At 40.9% G+C, this 19,647-nt stretch overlaps 2 protein-coding genes across 2 annotated transcripts in view; both read left to right on the forward strand.

Moving 5' to 3' along the window:
• The window catches only part of PIGA (phosphatidylinositol glycan anchor biosynthesis, class A), a gene marked incomplete at its 5' end in the record, with an annotated part of 5,934 nt that extends 5,807 nt beyond the window's left edge, over nt 1-127 (forward strand). The window contains 1 exon segment of the mRNA XM_010074058.1: nt 1-127. This exon segment is cut by the window's left edge and continues 17 nt beyond it. Coding sequence (XP_010072360.1) covers nt 1-127 — 127 coding nt within the window.
• Nucleotides 128-6,991: 6,864 nt separating this feature from the next.
• ASB11 (ankyrin repeat and SOCS box containing 11, E3 ubiquitin protein ligase) lies at nt 6,992-17,736 on the forward strand (the record flags this gene model as incomplete). The annotated part of the gene is made up of 6 exons (XM_010074069.1): nt 6,992-7,169; nt 10,156-10,235; nt 13,183-13,290; nt 16,135-16,285; nt 16,495-16,629; nt 17,545-17,736. Coding segments are annotated over exons 1-6 (844 nt in total), but the record flags the coding sequence as incomplete, so codon positions are not given.
• Nucleotides 17,737-19,647: the final 1,911 nt, after the last annotated feature.

The following is a 19,647-nucleotide window of genomic DNA, read 5'->3' on the forward strand; positions in this document are numbered from 1 at the left end:
CCTGAGGTGGATGACTCCAGATTCTATTATTGATGTTGCAGTAGATGCCACAGGACCTAAAGGTGCATGGACTAAACAGTATTTTTTGGGGAAAAAAAGAGTTAAAGAAGAACTTCCACGCTCCTGAAATGCTCAAATGGAGAGGAAAGAACCCATCAGTCACTAAAGGTTTTAATGCTTGCTGGTAGAGACATTGCTCTTAAAATTCTCCATTTTCTTTCTGAAGTTTTTGGAAAGAAACTTGATTAAATGTGCTACCTCAATTTGGGATGATGTTTTGGATTCATGGAAATTTATGGACATCTCTTTTGCACTTAAAGCTGGGAGGAGAACGTGGCGTTTTGTATGTGTCAAAAGCCTTTGAAACAAAAATACAAGATTTTTCTTGACAACTTGAATATTACAGAAAGTAACTGTGAACTTTTGTGGCATTTTGTGGCAAAACACAAAAAGTATTACCTCACAGTAGTCCCTGCTAATTCTTGATATTTACAGTGATTTTTATTTTGAGACCTATTTAAAAATTTTTAATTAAAAACCCAACAAAAAACACCTTTTCTCTTCTAGGATGAAAATGACAGTTGAAATTAGTCATGAAGTCCATTACCATGGAAATTTCAGTGACTTAGTTTTAGCAGTTGTGTCCCAGTGAAAGTGTTTTGCCTGCATAGTGTTATTTTGAAATTCTTCCCTAGTCAGAACTGGATTGTCGTGTTACTAAATCAAAACTCTGTAATGAATTTTTGATATTTTCAGAGGTGCTAAATTTGTCCTGTTCATTTATATATGTGAAAGTGATGTAAAGCTTTTGGCATTTTTTAAAAGTACATAGGTGAAGAAATTACATTATTTAGAGATAATAGAGCCTTCAGAAACAGCTCAGGCCTGAAAACTCTTCCAGCAGTCTATGCCAAAGTGTGAAGTAACACATGTGCACGCATGCAGGAGAGAAATCTGTGAAGGGCTTAACAAGCATGATTGTGCTTGCTCGCTCTCTCTCTTTTCCCACTCCGCCCCTTTTTTTTTAAATTTTCATTTTTATTTTTCCTTTGCCTTACTTATGACCAAAATGGCATTTCTGTTAATCTCTGGGAGGAGCAGTGTTCCATGTGCGTGATTTTGCCTAGAGCATATCAGAGACACTGTCAGATAGGTTCTGTACATGAAATCTTGACAAGGTATCATTTATATGGAAATAAGCAATAGGTATGCTTTTCATAGTGTGAACAAAAGAAAAAAAAAAAAAAAAAAAAGGAAAGTGGCTCCTTGCATCTGTTAGGAGTCCTGAGTAATCTATACCTGAAATAATAGGTAGCACCATATACGAATGTGTGAGAGGAGGCATCTATCTCATTTATGTCAGCCACCACTAAAACTCTGTCCTGCCTAATGCACTGGGTTAATTTCTTTTTCAAGCATCACTGAAGACTAAAAATCTTATGATTTTATGACTGAGTATTATGTAATGTTTGCCACTGTATTAATATTAAAACTGTGCAATATGAAAATACTGCTTTCAGACCCTTGAAAGGCAGTATTTAAAAGACAACTTCTGTCAGTACCATCTTGTTTGCATAGAGATGTAGTTACGCTAACATCTGACCTTTTAGAATTTAATTGAATATATTTTCATGAAACACAGAAAGGTAATTTGAAATAAATGCCATATACAAAGTCTATTTTCTTTTACTAGAATTTTTAGCCTTTGATAATTAACATACAATATGCATTGTATTACAATTTAAAAATTTCAAACTCTACATTAAAAGTGGAGGTCAGCTAAAATGGTGCTGTACAGATTATGGATACATGGTTGGAATTGCGGTAACATTTTTCTTTTCAAAGTTACTTTTTTTTAATAACATTCAAGTTGATAACTTTTTTAAAATACTGATTATGATTCCAAGGAAGTATTACAGATATATTTTTAATAATATTTTGTTGATTCTGGTTTATTTATTTTTGGGCTTCTTGCAACATCTACAAACAAATTTTCAACAGAGGTGTGAGAATATTCAAAATACTCCTCTCTTTTCTTTGTGGAACGTTGAGTACTTATGAATAAAATAATAAAACCTTGTTATAATCTTGTTTACAAGACAAATTTGCAGTTTATCTAACAGTTTATTTACCTTTCCGTAAAGAATTAATATTTTTCATTAATATGTGAGAACATGCAATTAGAAAGTACAGAAATATACTCCATACTTCTGCTTCTCATCACTGCTGGTTGGGCTTCTTAAGAGAAAGATGATGATTAAAAAACATTCTGCACAAGCTCCCACGTAAATTCAGTCCATAACTGGTTTAACTACAAATATGCTGTTTCTCAAGTAATGCAACTTGTGTTCCATGTAACTCTTTGCGGGAATGATTCACTTCCCTGCCTTGGGCGGTGAAGTAAGGGATGATTTATCGTTTTAAAAAGCATCAGTAGGCAAAAGGGAAAAGTTGAAATAAACTAATCACAATAATAAAAACAAGCACAGATAATAAGTGTATTTTATGAAAATGTGTTTAGAAATTAATAAAATAACTATTTAAGAAATCTAAAATGTTTCAGTTGTGTTTGTAGGTAACATCTGACCATTGTGAAATACTAAGGAAATGTTACCAAATAGAGACTGATACGGAGTGATGTATTGCTCAGAGCAGAGCCTCCTGTATGGAGGAGCAGGGAACACTCCAAAACCTTCTCTATAGAAGGTTCCCCCCTTTTGAAGAAGGGACCATTGATCTGCAATGAAATTCCATCCCACAGGGATGAGGAAAAATGCTGTTTCCAATACATTATATGCAGACACTGTGAATTAAAGGACAGTTAGCATGTTGATAATTGCAAATTGTATGTTAAACCAGAACAAGTATCAAGTAAATTATGAGTGTAAGGTTCATCCTTCAGATTGTGTTTTAGAGGATGTGAATAGACTGGAAGAAGGTAAATACATTGTAATGTACTTATTTTTGTGGTCAAGTTTTTCTGCATCTTTTAAAAATAAACTTATTTTTCCCATTTTGATATTTATTTGTCTTCATTAGTCCCTTTTTTCATATATGCTTAAGCTTATAAATAATTGTAGAATTGCGTCTTTTGATGCTGCAGTAAAATACAGACTTTATGTAAATTAATATAAGAAGTCAATCTCAAAAGAAAATGGTTTTACAGACTTTTTTAGAATAAATTTTAATATTTTAAATTTTTGATTTGCTATCATTAAACTGCACTCATCATACATGCTGTACATCTTTTGTGACACTCTAGTACATTGACTTCCACAGTTTTTCCTCATTACTTTAGCACTGACATAGTTGGATAAAAGGTGGGTATTTTTTGAGGGAAGAAAACTAAAAGCAAGATGTGGTTATACATCTGAATTTACCATGTACTGAAATTATGCATTTTTCCTGTAAATTTAACAGGTAGATTGGATTGTTTTCAGGTTCTGACTTGCTTCAACACTGACGTCACTCTGGAGATTATATTTGTGCAGGATTCATTGAACTTTAACCATGCGTAAGCTGGTTGTTCAGCACACTGTAGTTCTTTAAGCTGGTTGTTTAATCAGGAGTGAGTGACGGCATGCAGCTAGAGAAGGAGCCATCCCCTGCTAGCACAGGCATTGGAGGCAGACGGGGAAATTAATTGCCTGCTGGAATTTGCTGTCTTCCTGCCCAGGCAGCAGCAGGAGTTTAGATAACCAGACCTTAGGTGGTGCAGATAGGCGATATGAGTCCCACAGTTGCTTGTGTCAGAGCAAGCAGGGAGTCACTATATACATCACTTTTTCAAAGGAGGGGTGCTGTAAGTGTACTGACCTAAAGATGCAAATGAGGCAAGGCTTGTATGGGAAGTAGTGTCACTTGTAGCTCGGCTGTCCGTACAGCTTTGTTCTGATCTCTTCCCTTTGAGATAGTTTCTGTCTCCTTTTTTTCCCCCCGGTTGTCTTACCTTGATTAAATATATTTGATATTCAAACTCTCAACTAAAGACATTAGAAATACAGTGCTGAAATTCAAAGAGTGTCTAGCGTAAGAATAGACCAATGCCTCTTTTAATTTGAGAAGGGGATCCCTCTAATCTTTATTTCCTTGCCAAATTCTTCAGGTCACATCTGACATTTCTCACTGAAATGCAGAACAGCAAGGGAGGAAAGATGAGATTCCTGTTTCTGCATTGCCATTGCTCTTCTGTTGTGTTGTGTCTGTTCTCATGCGTACATTATGTTGCTCACCTTCCTTTAGTTTCAGAATTACCAGACATTTCTCAGAGATCACACCAGATCTTGCTACTGCTTCCCATCAGCTTCACCAGTATTAATACTTCCCACCATGCTGTTCAGCTGTCTTCCCACTGATGCAGTCAGGTTCCTAGTGTTCTTGTACACTAAAAGCAGACTAAGAGATAACATAAACTTTTCTTGAATACTTCATAATTTAACTAAAAATCTTCAGTTGTCTTGTTCTGAAGCCAGGAGGGTGATTTTGCTGTTATGCTCTTCTGGAAAAGTCGCATTCCTCTGACTGCTTCCAAGTGGTCAAACTACCTCATGGCTTTTTAGACCAGCTGGAGGGCTCTTCAGTATTGTTGGAATTTCACCTTCCTTTGGGGATGAGAGAATTTCAGTGGAAATCACCTGGTCTCCAGTTTCTTGTATTTTTCTGAGCGCTGTGGGCTTGTACAAGTCCACCTACTCTCTGGCAGGCTGATTGTGAAAGACGATCAATGGATCTCCTTTGCAAACAAAAGACTGTTTTTCTGGTCTTTCTCTTAAAAGGTGCTGTTCCTTCTTCCTTATGTCCTATTGAGTGCCAGTTTTGTAGATCCTGCAGGAGAAAGATTTCTCCATCATTTAGGGTCACCTTTTCTTTGTAATGAGTCTTTTTTTCCTGTTCTTTTTCTCTGCATCCTATAGTCTGTTCTTTACAACATTTGTTGTTCCTCTGGCTTCAGGAGGGGTGTTTTCATTATCTCTTATTTTTCTAGGGCTAACTGATCACCCCTTTTTTGATCCACCTTTGTTTGCTGATTTCTCCTTTTTGTTTCCCAGTTGAGCAAACTTAACTGTTTTTCTTTGATTCCTTAACTGAACTTCTCTTGCCATGTAATCTGGGTCTTCAACTGTCTTGTCCTGTGGCAAACAGTATTAAAATGACTAAAAATAGGCAATTTTCCTCTTTTGGATTCATAGGTGTTGTAGTTTCTACAGGCATATTCTATTACTGTGTAATGAATAGTATACATAATATTTATGTAAAGTGTTAAGTTCTTGGTAATGATGTAATATCTTGTTTAATTCAGAATTTTAGAAAAAACTGTTTCACTTGAAAAATAAAACAATAGCTCAGGGTGTTTTCTTTTCAGTCTGTTCACACCTATTTTATATAGAATCCTGGTGCACCTGGAGGGGCAGAGTGCTGAAGACAGCAAGGTCCTGAGCAAGCTGTATTGCTGTAAAACAAAACAAATTGCACCTAAAATGTCCAGGGAAATAATTCGCTGTAATATTTCCTTCTGCATATCCACCATCTCCTTGGAATCTCTAAGAGAGGGGAGGCATCCTGCACTTTCCCTTGACAGAGATGTAAATTGAAGGGTAAGAGGACCTGGGCAAGGAGGGGATTCAAAGAAAGAAAGAAAGAAATCTCCCTCCTGCTGTGCATATAGGAAAATAGGAATCAAGAAAAGTTTAAATGAAAAGGAAATGGGGTATTCTATATAGTTTCAATTAATTACATGCAGAAAAATTTCTCTGTTCTCTATGGAAGTGATACGCCTTCACAAATTAAAAAGAGCAGTTAAAGAGCAGGTCCAGAGAAGGGCAACGAAGCTGGTGAAGGGCCTGGAGCACAGGCCTTATGAGGAGCAGCTGAGGGAGCTGGGGTTGTTTAGTCTAGAGAAGAGGAGGCTGAGAGGAGACCTTATCACTCTCTACAACTACCTGACAGGAGGGTGTAGTGAGGTGGGCGCTGGCCTCTTCTCTAAAGTAACAAGTGATAGGACAAGAGGAAACGGCCTCCAAGTTGCACGAGGGGAGGTTTAGGCTGGATATTAGACAAAATTTCTTTGCTGAAAGAGTGATCAGGCATTGGAACAGGCTGCCCAGGGAAGTGGTGGAGTCACCATCCCTGGAGGTGTTCAAGACACGTGTAGATGTGGTGCTTAGGGACATGGTTTAGTGAGTTAGGTGGTGTGGGTTGACTGTTGGACTTGATGATCCTTGAGGTCTTTTCCAACCTTGATGATTCTGTGATTCTATGATTCTTCTGTTTCACATATTACACCTTTGAATCAATGATGGATAACATAAAAATACTTCCATTCTTTCAAAACAGTAAGATGCTGTTTGCAAGGGATATTGGTGGACACCATTCACCATTATCCCTGAGTGATGGAAAACACCAGTATGTTATCATGTGTTTCCGATTACACACTTCAATATATTTTTTGCCTCCTAAAATAACTTTGACTTCTTAGCTGTGGCTTTGAAAATATGTGGTTTTATTTCAGATTCTTTCATGGTAATGCTTTTCTTTGATGTGATTGCCTTTGTTCTGTGTCTGAGTACCAGCAAGGCCTCTTACCAAGACTGGAAAACAGAAAAGTACCCTTGTTGCAGTATTCCTGAATGATTTCTGCAACTTTACCTATGCAGCTTTTGTAAATGGAACTGCTACATCAGAGAACTAATATAATGTGTATGTATAGATTTTCAGCTGGTATGGAGACCATCTATGTGAGAATTTATTCCAAAGCATGTGGGTTTGGAAAGGATTTTCTGTTTGTTTCCTGTGTGGCATAGGGCATTCAAACAATCTTACCCTTGGTATTGTTATTTAGTATCAAATAGCCCATATGAAATAAAACCAGAATGTATTTTTGGTAACTGAGGAACAGCAGGTTCTGGATGGTTTAAAATAGATGACATACGATACCAAGAATAGCCCGGTGCAACTTAGCTGACCTGAGAAACTATTCAAAGAGCAAACCAAAATGGAGGGCAGTTCTATACTCCATGCTTTCACTAACATTTATTTTGCCATTTTTGCTTTGTTTTGCTTCAAGCTTTTAATTAAGATTTCCTTGGCTCTGCTGACCCATTTCTACATTGTCAAAGGCAACAGAAAAGAGGCTGCCAGGATAGCAGAAGAAATCTATGGAATAGTCCCAGGTAAAGTAAAAATATGGACACTCTAACATTTAAATATCTATTTGCTACATTTTTGTTACTTGAGGATCTGAACTGCTGAGTTGCCAGGAAATGAGGAATCTGTTGCTCAATGCATGGGTGAATGTTTTAACCTGAAGTGCCTTCCATTTCTGGGGTCTTTACAGTGTCAGTATGAGTTGGCATGATTTAGGTGTGCAAAATATGAGACTCCAACTATTACCCAGCTAGAACAAGGACAACATTTGCTCAAGGCACTAGGGTAAATAAAAAGCTTGTTCTTGGAAGCAAAGCATTCTTTAGCAGGGGTTACAGATGGTTTTACTAAATAGCTAGCTTTACTGCCAGAGAATATTTAGGGAAGAGTTTAGCATGTTGATTTTCTGAAAGAAAATACTAGGAGGATATATAACTAATGACTTTATGAATCAAGCCAAGAACCCCTATTTTGTTAAATCAGATTATAAAAATGAATGCAGCTAAAATTATTTTGAAAAATGTGCAGCATGGGAATATATTGTATCTAGTAGGCTATTTATTAGGTCATTTTTTTTGTTGGGTTTTTTCCAAGGGATTTTACTCTTTCGCATCACTGCCATAATAATGAATAGACAGGCGTTTGCATGCCCAGTAATTCCATTAATTAAAGTGACACAGTATTTTAAATTTACTACTAATGAGGACACGTTTTTCTATTTGAAGATTCTTATCAGTGTTGTGACATCACTGATTTTTGTTTGACTCATTTGTTGGGCACTTTCTTCATGATGAATAGTGCTGCCACGAACAGGCATGTGCACATGAGTAGAAGATGGGTGGTGCGAGATGGCCACCCGAAGCAGAGATGTTAAGATCTGGTGAAGAGAAATACTACGACAAAGCATTTCTTAAACAGCATTTATACACAGGCATGTATCTCTATGGGTTAAGAACTTATTTGTTATTCCCCTGAATATAATTCCAATCATTTATTACTATCATTTTTTTTCCCAAGTGCCTTCATGCAAACGTAGTCAGACATGTGGCAAATGGCAGTTTCTCCTTCATGCAGGTTCTTATCAAGGTGCCTTGAAGTTTATCAGACTGCAACATATTTTTATCTGCAAGTTGCCATTTGTGAAAAGCCATTAAGGATAATCTTTCAAAACATAAGATCATGTGATGCTGTTGCTGGGGCACTATATTGGACTACAGGCGGAGCTTCACAACCTTTTCTCTTTGCAGTGAAGTAGCACAGCAGCAGCAGCAGCAGCAGGGCTGCTTAATTAATCTGTAGAAATTTTAAAAGACACAGTATTTTCAGACATGTCACTCACAACTGAGAAGGGAAGATGTGCCCCATATGGGAACTATATTTGCCACATGTTTCAGGGAGGTAGGTTGCTGTGGCTAGCATGGAACTACGCAGCAGCATGTGTTTTCATGGTGAGGCGTGTGTGTGCGTATACACACATTGTAAATGCATGTGACCTGCACTTGCACATGCTATATGCACAAAAGGTTGAAAAAGGCACTGTAACTCTGTTGTCTGAGCTACTTATGAATCTTCCTGCTGTGTAAGGGCCTTGGGTTTTGTTACTTGCAGTGTCTTTTTTTTTTTTTTTTTTACCTGATCTTGCCTGTATCAGTCACCAGCATGATAAGGGATGTGGGTTTTTTGGATGTTTTCAGGAAAATGATTCCTGTTTCCATCATTTTGCCTGGTGCATCCTACTTGGTCCTTAGGAGCCTGGTTGTATACTGTGCCAGGCGGTATTTCCATGACAGCTTCCTGCCCTAGGAGCCCAGGAACAGCTCCTTAAATAAATGGAAACAAAAGTAATAACTATAGTTAAAACTGTAACCCCATGAGTTGAAGTGCATCCTGGTTGTTGGGTAACAAAAGCAGACTCCCTTGGCCAACGCTGAAACCTCTGCTGCGTCCTTGGCCTCAAGTCCTGAGGGATGTGTCCGTGCCTCTCATTGATTTCTCTCTGCCTCGGGTAACACCTGAAATTGAGATAAATCTCCTTTTCCATTCTCTCTGGTGTGTGGCGTAGCTGAAAAAATTAAACAGGACAAGGGTTTCAAATACTGTGCTCATGGGGTTGCTGTACAACAGAGCATGAATGCAAACACTGTCCTGTGGTGCTGTCAATGCAGCTGGCCTTTGGAGAAATACTTACTGCACACAGTGTCACAGTATGGTTACAAATTTTAATATAGGACAAGTCCATTTGCTCTCCATTTGACTTGGAGGGATTTAACCTTGGCTGACTGACTATGCCTGTAGGTGGTAGCTAGGCTAAGGATTTTTTTTTCTTGGCACATGAATAGATTAAGATAAGAAAAAGGGCAAGCTAGCCTACATGAAGGAGTCTGAACAGTTCAACAACTCAGAATGATTAAGGAAGAAAAGTAAAGCCTCAGGCAGAATTTATTTTTCCATGTCTTTTCTGAAACCTTCCAGTGAGGAGGAGGATGAAAACTGTTACCTGGTAGTCTGAGCCGGAGGATATTATTCATGAAATTGTCAGCCCAGGAAATAAAACTGCCAGGGACCTGCCAGAATTAATTTGATCGACAAGTCATCCTATGAATCTCTTAAAGAAGTGCAAGAGAAGCTGGAATATGACTTGTGACAAAAGCTTCCTCCATAGGAACGATGGAGGCTGATACAGTTTTGAATAGGAGAATTACAGGGCTCTGAAGTCCCTGGGTGAGTCCCAGCAGCACTAAACTTGTGGTCTTTTTCTGAAGCATGTTTTTAGCTGTTTTTAAAAGTTCTGCCAGTAAACTCTTGTTTAGGTCTTTAGCGAGTGGCCAGTTTTCTCAGGAGTGCTGAGCCCTCAGCTGCTCTGCTGAAATCTATTTATCAAATGGTTTCACTGCTGACCCCATGTTGATTTCGGTCCTGGTCTGCATTTACATGCAGCTGTTTTTCCCCTGTCCTCCCAGGATCTGCTTTTGCTGCTGACCTGAATTAACTTTTACGCATTTGCTGTTTCAGGCAGCTGGGCAGACCGATCCCCTCTTCATGATGCTGCCTTCCAAGGACGCCTCCTGTCTTTAAAAACCTTGATTGCACAGGTAAAAGCCCACAGGTAAAAGCCCACAGGTAAAGAAAAGGTTGGGAAGCAGTGTAGTTTCTGTTGAATTGCATCTGTGAGTTGGTGAGCTGATAATAGACTGGAGCAGGGCATAAGAAATGGAGTTGTATAAACAATATATTCACATGCACACCTTTGGGCATGTATTAGTTTGCTTAGTTAGGATGCTGGAGACAAGCCCAGGACAAAGACTGTTACAGTTTGTAGCTTGCTGTATGATCCTTGGGCTCTTTTTCAATGATAAACCATGAAAACTGGCCTTGAGAATAGGGACTATACATATATATATACATGTATCATCAGCTATTTCAAAAAATCAGTAGAAAACTGTAAAAGTAAGTCTCGCTTTATAAAACAGCAAGCATGATCTTACTAAAGAGAGTGCTGTCAGCTTGAAACCCTCTACTCTAAATGAAATCAAGAGTTCAGGCAAAAGAAAGAGAGAAGGAAAGAATATCCTGGAAAGGCCAACAAGCTGGATATGAGCATGAGCAGCTGCAAAGGGACAGGTTATGGTTCTTCGTGCTTTGCCAAGCCTCTTTCCTTATCCCTGTCACTTAAACTCAGGGCCCTCATCCGGCACAAATGAGCAACTGCCCCCACACCCAGCCAAGACAGCTGTAGGGACATTAATTCCCCGAGTGTAAGGCCTGTGGCTTTGGCCATCAGGCTTTTTATATTCAAGGTAAATAATTTTTACCAGTGAAGCCACAGCTCAAATGGACAATGTCCTCAAGGAGTGGAGCTGCCAGTGTGAAAGCCTCTGCTCCAGGCAGAGGCATGGCTGCAGCTAAAAGAAGTTGCTGTTTATGGCCACTTTTCTTCCTCCTATTTCCTGATCTTCCTTTTCTTCACCTGCTGATACCAAATGATTTTATGGAAAAGGAAGTGATGGAGGTTAGAGTTAATGAGGAAGAGGGCTCATTCATTCAGGGCTTTGCTGTTTTTCTGACCCCCTCTATCTCCATTTATGCAGACCTTACACCATTTTATTGGTGAGGGGCACCCGGTGTTGTGGTTGTACACAGGATGCCTTGGTTATACACTGATCATGGTTATACACTGGAGAAGCACCGGGTGCTGTGGTTATAAATAATTTAACTAATCCACCCTTTCTTCTTCTCCCAAAGACATTTAATTTTGGGAGTGAAGGATGAGGGTCCTTGCTGATGAAAAGAGATCAGGGCAGCAATGTCTGTAGAGAGTGAATTGGAGCTGATTCACCGTTGCTTGATAGCATGGAACAGCATAATCATTGCTCATTGCCTAAAATTAAATATGGAGCTGTACTTTAGAGCATATGTGGAACACTCATAAATCTCTGCTGTAGGACCAAAGCTTTCAGGAAAGCCAGTGTGGCTTCTGCTCCCCAGGGATGCCTGGACATAAGGGGATGGTGGAACTCTGGAGTTTTAAAAGAGCTCAAGAACTTATCAATGCCTCTTCCAGCACCGAAATAAGAGTTTGATTTTTTTCAGTGAATTGTGAAGACTATAACCATCTGAAACCAAAATTTAACAAGAGCAGTATTTGGCAAACAGCTATAGTAAGATCTACAACTCCATCTCAATTTTGTGATGGAAGAGGTTGCTGTTTTGCCTGAGACATCAATACTTGTTCTTTCACTTGCAGCGACTGAGTTTTGTTTTTTAAATATCTTTATCTGAATAGTGGTTGGGAACAGGTCTCCTCTTCTTATCAGGACTGTCTAGAAGACATTATGATTAAGTATGAAACATCTATACAATTAGAAAATGGAATAATCTCAACGTTTTTTTCAAGGTTTTATCTATTCCCCTGACGTAATGTACACGAAATTTTAGCAACAGCTTTTACATTAATAATGCTTTCACGTAACTGAAAACCGATTGTTTTTCTATCATGGAATTTGCCTTGAAGTGGTTACAGTGGTTGCTTTTAATGCTCATTGCATGGGGACTGGTGACTTTTACAGTGTTGCATTGCTCCCAGAGACTTCTGCCCATTGCACTTGCTCCTGCCTACCAAAAAGTACATTGCTGCCATCTTGTGAGCTGCCGAGTTTACAGCACATCAGGTAGAGACCAACTGTGTTACAAAACACCAGACATCAAGCGGAACATGGAGCTACTTCCAGGCCTGTTCTCTCACATGGCTGTGAAATATTAATTACCAGGAGATTTACCTACATTCTGGGGAAAATGCAGATGACAATTGTTTTCCCCTTTGTGAATATGTCTGGTTTCTGTTTGCACAGGAACAGATGTAAGAGTCATTTAGGCTAATACCTGTAATAAGGCATCTGTAAATAACATTTCTTTCCTTCCAGTGTAAAGCATTTCCTGGGTGGTCAAATAAGAGGAAATTATTCATGGGTGGGATTTGTCTTATCTATCATGAGGATTTACCAGATACTTACCACCTCTGAGTGAGGCACCCCATATACTTAGTGGCAGTATTTTTGGGACACAATTCATCTGGCTGACTAGAAACAGCAGGTTTAGCATGGGATGAATCATGACCTAGGGGAGCCTGTTTCTCCCCACTGACGTAGCCAAGGGCTCCAGCCAAGCTGCTGGTACCTGTGCCAGAGGCCACCACTTGGGGAGGTGAATCTCATGAGCTGTAGCTCCTGATGCTGGACTTAATAGGGAAGTTAACAGCACCCTTATAAGCTAAAGAAATGCAATGTCTTTCCTGCAATTGACTGCCTATTGTAAAGAACTAGAAACAGGAGCCATGGCTCGCCCTTGCTTCTTCTTTAACCCCATCGCCAGCTGCCGTTTTTGGGGATGAGCACCGAAGCACTGAACAGCATTAATCCAACCCATGCACCCTCCCTGGACATGCACCTGGGGTCTGAATGCCCTTTGCACCCATGACAGCCCCGGGGGAACTGCCTAGTTCTGGCAGGGCTTTCCCCTCAAGCCCCCTGCCCTGCGTTGCAGGGTTTCGACGTGAACCTGGTGACAACGGACCGTGTGTCAGCTCTCCACGAGGCCTGCCTGGGTGGCCACGTCGCCTGCGCCAAGGTGCTGCTGGAGAATGGTGCACAGGTGAGTCCTGAGGATGCTGGCAGGGATGTGGGAGCCTGGAACATGGATGGTCCCTGCATCAGTGGGGATGTTGGATGGACTGCCTGCATGGCAAATCCAGGCTGTGGGTGGGCCGGAGCATCCTGGGCAGAAATGGGGAAAAATAAAACAGCGCTCTGTTTCCATGGGTAATGATTTGCCTTCCCCTGGTGGCTACTTGGGTCACTCTGTTGTTCTGTTTTGTTTTCCCCCTGTGTGTGAAACTTAGTCATGATTGATGGAAAAGGAATGAGAGCTCCTAGGTGAAAATAGCCTTGAAGGAAAAGATTTATCCCTTTTTTTCCCCTATAATGATCACTGGGATTGCCTTCATTTTCCTGTGGGAAGGTTTGGGAGTCTCACGTAAGTAAAAATAGATGTGCTTGAAGCAATTGAACATTTTATCTGCTAATAAAATAACATTTTCCCCAGCTGGACCTAAGTTAGGATACATATTAAAAATGGAGATACAGGAATGGATGAAATATGTAAGAATATATTTCATTCAGCTGGGCTTTCAAGTACAGTTTATATAGCAAGAAACTGAGCAACACCATAAGAGGCAATCAAGCTATCCTTGGTAGAAGAAAATTCATTTGTTAACTTCCTAAACTGTATGCCAAATTTCAATCCCTTAAAAAGAGGGAAGAAAAATCCCTTTTTGTTCAGTTTTACTTGATTTTGGTAAATCAAAGACATTGCCTTTTTATAACTCAGAGAAATAATCTCTGTACTACTTGTTGCTTTCCTAAAAAATCAGCCTGTTACTGGTATAATGTATAGCTTCTGTGGTTTTTGGTTTTTGCTTTTCCCCTGCTCTCTGTTTATAAAGTCAACAGGTTGTGGTCTAATTTGTGGGAGAAAATGTGCTCTTCTGCTGCTCTCCTTTATTGCTGTACTCTTCTTTATTTCCCTTTTTTACGAAACCATTTATTCCACAACAGCTGTCTTACTGTTCTTTCCTCTTTTACCAGTTAAAGCAACGGCCTGTAGAGAGGGAAAGCAAGGAAGTAATTTTTATTCCTCACTTATCTCCCTGCTTACCCTTGGTTATCAGCTTGCCTGAATTGCTGTCCCTGTTGTGAAATTATGCTGATAGACTCCCAGTGTCTCCAGCAACTCCAGCCACATCTGCCTGATGAGACTGGGGGGAGGTGGAGGGCAGTGCTGGGCTGCAGCATGTAATCTGAAATATAGATACCCCCAAAGCATATCTATTTCTTTCCTTTTGCTGTTTTAGAAGGTGTGCAGGATAAGGGATAGTTTAGCTCAGCAATCAGGAGGAGGAGAGGAAGATCAAGGAATAGGCTGGGATCTGTAGTGATGATGCTGTTGTAACAGTCTTAGTTAGAGCCTTGGAATTTCAGGAAGATCAAGCTGGATTTTTTGGCTCCAGAATATGAGCAGATGGATGTCCCTCGTGCTGTTGTACCTGGTAGCTCCCAATACCATGCCGGCTTGCCAGCCTCCTGGCACTGTCATCATTATTTTCCAGCCAGGCCTGTTCCTGCTGGTTTTCCATGAAAGTGAGCAAGCAGAGGAGGTACCAAGGAGCACGGGCTGCCTCCTCCTCCTGCCTTATCTGCAAGTGCAGATTGATGTGGGAGAACATGGCCTCGCACAGGCTGCTGCGCGGTTGGCAGCTGCTGAAGACTGCAAGACTGAAAACACTGGAAATGGCGAGAACTGGCTTGTAATTGTGGGCAAAGAACCTTGAGGGAAAAGAAATTAACTCATACAGCATTGTAAACAAGTCAGTAGTTCAAATGAACAAGCACAAATGATATCTAGGAAGGTATCAACTGCAGACGGTCCGCTGCTGAATTACCCAGAATAAACCAATAGGTTCTTAGACATCACTGCCTTTCTCTGCTTTAAAGGCAAAATATCTTGCTAGTTAGATTGAGTGAGCTAAGGTATTTCTACCCTAGTGATCCGACCCCTTTGCGATGCAGCTCCTGTGCTTGCACTGATAGCAAAGTCCTCTGACTTTGACTCTGGTGGCCCAGGACTTCTCCAGCCCTTCCACTCCCATCTCTTTCCTCTTTTCCCTGATTAGGAAACTGCACAAATTGCCACATGCTTGCCTAATCCATTACTTTTCTCCAGTGTGCCACAGAATTAAAGACATGCAGATTTGCCGCACAAATTGCCTCTGAAGACTGGCTACGTAGTGAAATGTAGGAGCTATAGCACTGGGCGCAACACAAGCCAGGGACTGCACTGGCCCAGAGAAGAATGACGGATGCTGGTTCTTGCCAGGTCTTTACACTGGTAGTGGAGGAAGGAAATTCTTCCTCTCTTACACCCCCTTCCCCCTGCCCCCCATGCATGTGAACAAACTCTTTCAAGCTTCTTTTCTGTTCAGGATTAAGACTGTTTCCATGAAAATTTATTTTGCTGGAAATGTGTTTCCAGATGAAAGTGTTAAACATGAAGTAAATGCTTTCATATAAAAAGCAAAGCCATTTTCATCTGAGCATATTCTGGCTTTGGGTTGGTGCAAACTAGATGGTCATGAAGATACTCAAGTTCTCCACGTAAAAGAAAATTAAAATCTGCATTTTCTGAGCAACTCTAGGAGGATCATTCATAGCAGTCAGTGTTGCTGTCTCATGGCACTAGCTATCCGGGAAAGAGGGCAGACCTCAAAGGAGAATGTTATATATGTTGTGCCACAACATATAACTCTGAAAGTTGTTAATCAATTCTGAAATTAAACAAGACAGGTGTCTTTTTCTGGTGCATTTCTGGTGTGCACATGAGGCACGCTGCAAGGGAGTTCCTCTTAAATCGGATTATCCTGAGTGTATCTTGCTGTTCCAGGTCAATGCAGTCACCATCGATGGGATCACTCCTCTGTTTAACGCCTGCTGCAGTGGCAGCGTGGCCTGTGTCAACATGCTGCTCGAATTTGGAGCCAAGCCGCAGCTCAGGAACCACCTTCCTTCGCCCATTCATGAAGCAGTCAAGAGAGGTAATGTTCAGGCTATGAGTGAAGCTAACAATAACTAAGTGAGGAATGCATCTTTTATAGATGTTAAAATATTTTTCCAAAAAAAGCCACCCTTGTCTGTACTGGTATGGGTAAATAGGCTTGGCTTATTCCCAGCTCTTTTGCCTCATTGACTGTGTCTGGGTGTATATGGCTCTGCAGCACTTCAGTGATGGCTCCTCTCTCCACAGGTCACAGGGAGTGCATGGAGATCCTTCTTGCCCATGGGGTTGACATTGACCAAGAAGACCTACAGCATGGGACCCTGCTTTACGTGGCTTGCACGTACCAGAGGACAGACTGTGTCAAGAAGCTTTTGGAGCTAGGTATGCCCAGAAAAGGAACCAGGGGAAAGCTGTGGTGGTGTAAGCCAGCACTGCTGTTTTCTCTGGGCTGCCTCTCCACAGCAAACATCGTGGGTTATTTCCACAAGAGTTATTTGGGCAGCCTGAGTCTATGAGACTTGTTTCAGACTCTTGAAAATTTCACCTGCATTCGTGAAGAATTTATGACTTCCTCAGTAAGAAAAGCCCGAATTACAGAGACCTCCCTGAGACTGTCTCAAGTGTGAAAATAAAATAGTTTTCTAGAATGGTATGAGGAAGCACAGTGCTGGCTAATATTAGTGACCAAAATCAACTCTTGATTATGATAAACTGCCATGCTAGGCATTAACTTCACCCACTTCTCAGTGGATGATGACAACAGCAGTAAACCTGCTTGAAAGAATAATCACTGCAGGTCCAGGAATAGCCTATGAGCTAGCATAAATTTTTGCTGTCAGTGTACATTAGCTAATTTACACCTGCTAGAAGTGTGGCTCTGCTGTGCCCGGAGAGCCCAGGGCAAGCACTTTACTTGCTGTGGTCCCAGAGTTATTACAATGAAATACCTAAAGGGTCTTTTTCCCCCTGTAATTAAATTAACATAATCTATGTTAGATTTCATGTTATAATAAAATTTACAGACCATATGGGAGGCTTTGAACATCTATTGGGTTGAAGGTGAAGCTGCTCAGTTCTGTCCATCGCAGACAGGGTTCAGTGCCTCAGAGGACATTTTATACAGCAGGTGTTTGACCTGCTGAGTTTTGCACTGCTGCTTTTGAGAGAAATGAGGGAGGCCTGTGTGCCATCCATCCTCATTTCTTGAGGCTAATGGTGGAAACCAGCCTGTGTGATGTGGGTTCAGACAGTTCCTGCTGCCTTCCAGATCTAACCATGCACTCTTGTTCACTCAAGGAGCCAACGTTAACATGGGGAAGAGACTAGACACCCCCCTCCATGCAGCAGCAAGGAAATCCAGCGTGGAGGTAGTCGTCTTGCTGATAGACTATGGTGCTAACCCGAAATGCAGAAATGCTGAATTCAAATGTGCCCTGGATCTTGCCGTACCCAACAGCAAAGTGGAGCAGGCGCTTCTGCTTCGGGAAGGTAATGGTTTCCTTTCTTCTTCTCTGTTTTTTGAGTAGAACAGTATTTATTTACTTTATACATTTGCTTAACTGCTTTTATCAGTAATGCTCTATATAAGTTCTCTACTTCTCTAGTAGCTTCATTACTGATTCCAAGCCTGCAGCACATGACACAGAAATGAGTAAGGGATCTCTGTTTCATTGCTAGATCTGCCACCAAGTATCAGAGTTTTAGTGGGTAAATTGGTCCAATGTTCTGTGCTTTCTTTTCTTGTCTACTGAAGGAAAATTATACTTATTTACCTATTGGGACTCTAAGGATTAAAAACTGCCAAGAGTGTTTATTCATTGATAATATTTTAGCACCACCATCTTGTGTTCAACCTAGCACCATGGCTCAATGTCCTGCTTCCCACGGAAAAAGCGACTCTAGTGTGTGTGCCCTTGGTCACCAGGAGAAAGCAGAGTTATTTGCCATGTGGCTATTCAGCTTCACGGCACGCAGCTCTTCCATGCAGTTCATGGGGCACCAGCAGTGCCCTTTGCAGCTTACTTTCAACCTTCCTACACTATTTCTAATTATCTTTCCAGTCTACTGGAAGAAACTTCTGAGCAGTAATTAATCTCGACCCTCTTGTGCCATTTTCACCTGCACCACATACAGGCAGAACTTGATGCATCCAATAGCAATATCCAATATCCCTGGGATAGGGACATGAAACTTTACGTGTCCCCGCCCCCAACCTCTGTGTTTCCCAGCTCACTGGTACCCTGTTAGTCAGTCTATGCCCCCCAGAGCCTTGCTGGCTGGAGAGTAAATGGTGCTCCCTGATGCAGGCAGCCTGCTGCCCTCCTGAGCACAGCTCACGCCCCACCAAGGAGCAAAGCCTGATGTGCAAGGAGAGCTGCAAAATAGCTCTTGGATGATAACTTGTTATTGTCAATGATGTGCAGAGGCTTTGTGCTGGCTCTCCCCACACAGGTGAGTTTTAGAGAGGAAATGAAACATTGGCTTAATATCCTTTTGTCCCACTTCCTTTCTCCAGGGCTTTCCATGCAGAGCTTTAATTTTTCACGTCTAAAACCTTCTGGAAGGACTTTTGCTTGAATGCTTCTCACCTCTTGTGACATCTGTCCCCATATCTGAGATGTTCAGGGCTCAGCAATGGCAGACTACATGAGCAGTTGCCCTGAGTGACTGAGAGTTTGCATAGATAAAGAAATATTCCGATATTAATAATTTTATTTTTGTGAGCCTTCTTTTTGATTTTCACTTTCATCTTGTCACCCTCTCCTCCCTTACAGTCAGAGGGACTACAGGGGCACTTGAGCTCCTGCTGGCTCTTCATTTTTCAGAAATGAAGTTTCTCCACTTTCTTCACCTTTCCCTTTAGTCCTGTTTTCAGACACTTTGCTGTATCTAACATCTGGAACTACCCTTTTCACCTTCTACTTCTGTTTTCTGAAGTCCTTCTGTATGAAATAATTACCCCAGGGATTCATCTTGAAGAGTTTTCTTTATACTCCCTGACTTTTCTGCTGTGGTTACTTAGATGGCTCCCTTTAATTACTCCTCTTCCTACCTATTAAGTGATGTGAAATATAAAATGTTTCTGTTTTCCTAACTGCTTTGGGAGATGGTAGCTTCTTTTTTCACTTCCAGTGACAGTAGTACAAGTGCTCTTTTCTACATATCCCATATTTTTCTATTAATTTCTTCTTAGAGGGGACATTATCAGCCTGTTTAGGCTCCTAAATTTTCCTGTAATAAAAGCACAGATTATGAAGCTTAACTGGGAGACATAAGGACAGGCTTTTAAATACACACCTCTACTCCTTGTTTGCCAAACAGAGCAGTGATTGCTGCTGTTTGGCCAAAAAGTGGAGTGGCAGGGCTGATCCAGGGCTTGAAAACGGAGCACCTGCCTCG

This window comes from Pterocles gutturalis, unplaced genomic scaffold (genome assembly GCF_000699245.1).
Source record: "Pterocles gutturalis isolate BGI_N339 unplaced genomic scaffold, ASM69924v1 scaffold29701, whole genome shotgun sequence".
Classification (NCBI taxonomy): domain Eukaryota; kingdom Metazoa; phylum Chordata; class Aves; order Pterocliformes; family Pteroclidae; genus Pterocles; species Pterocles gutturalis.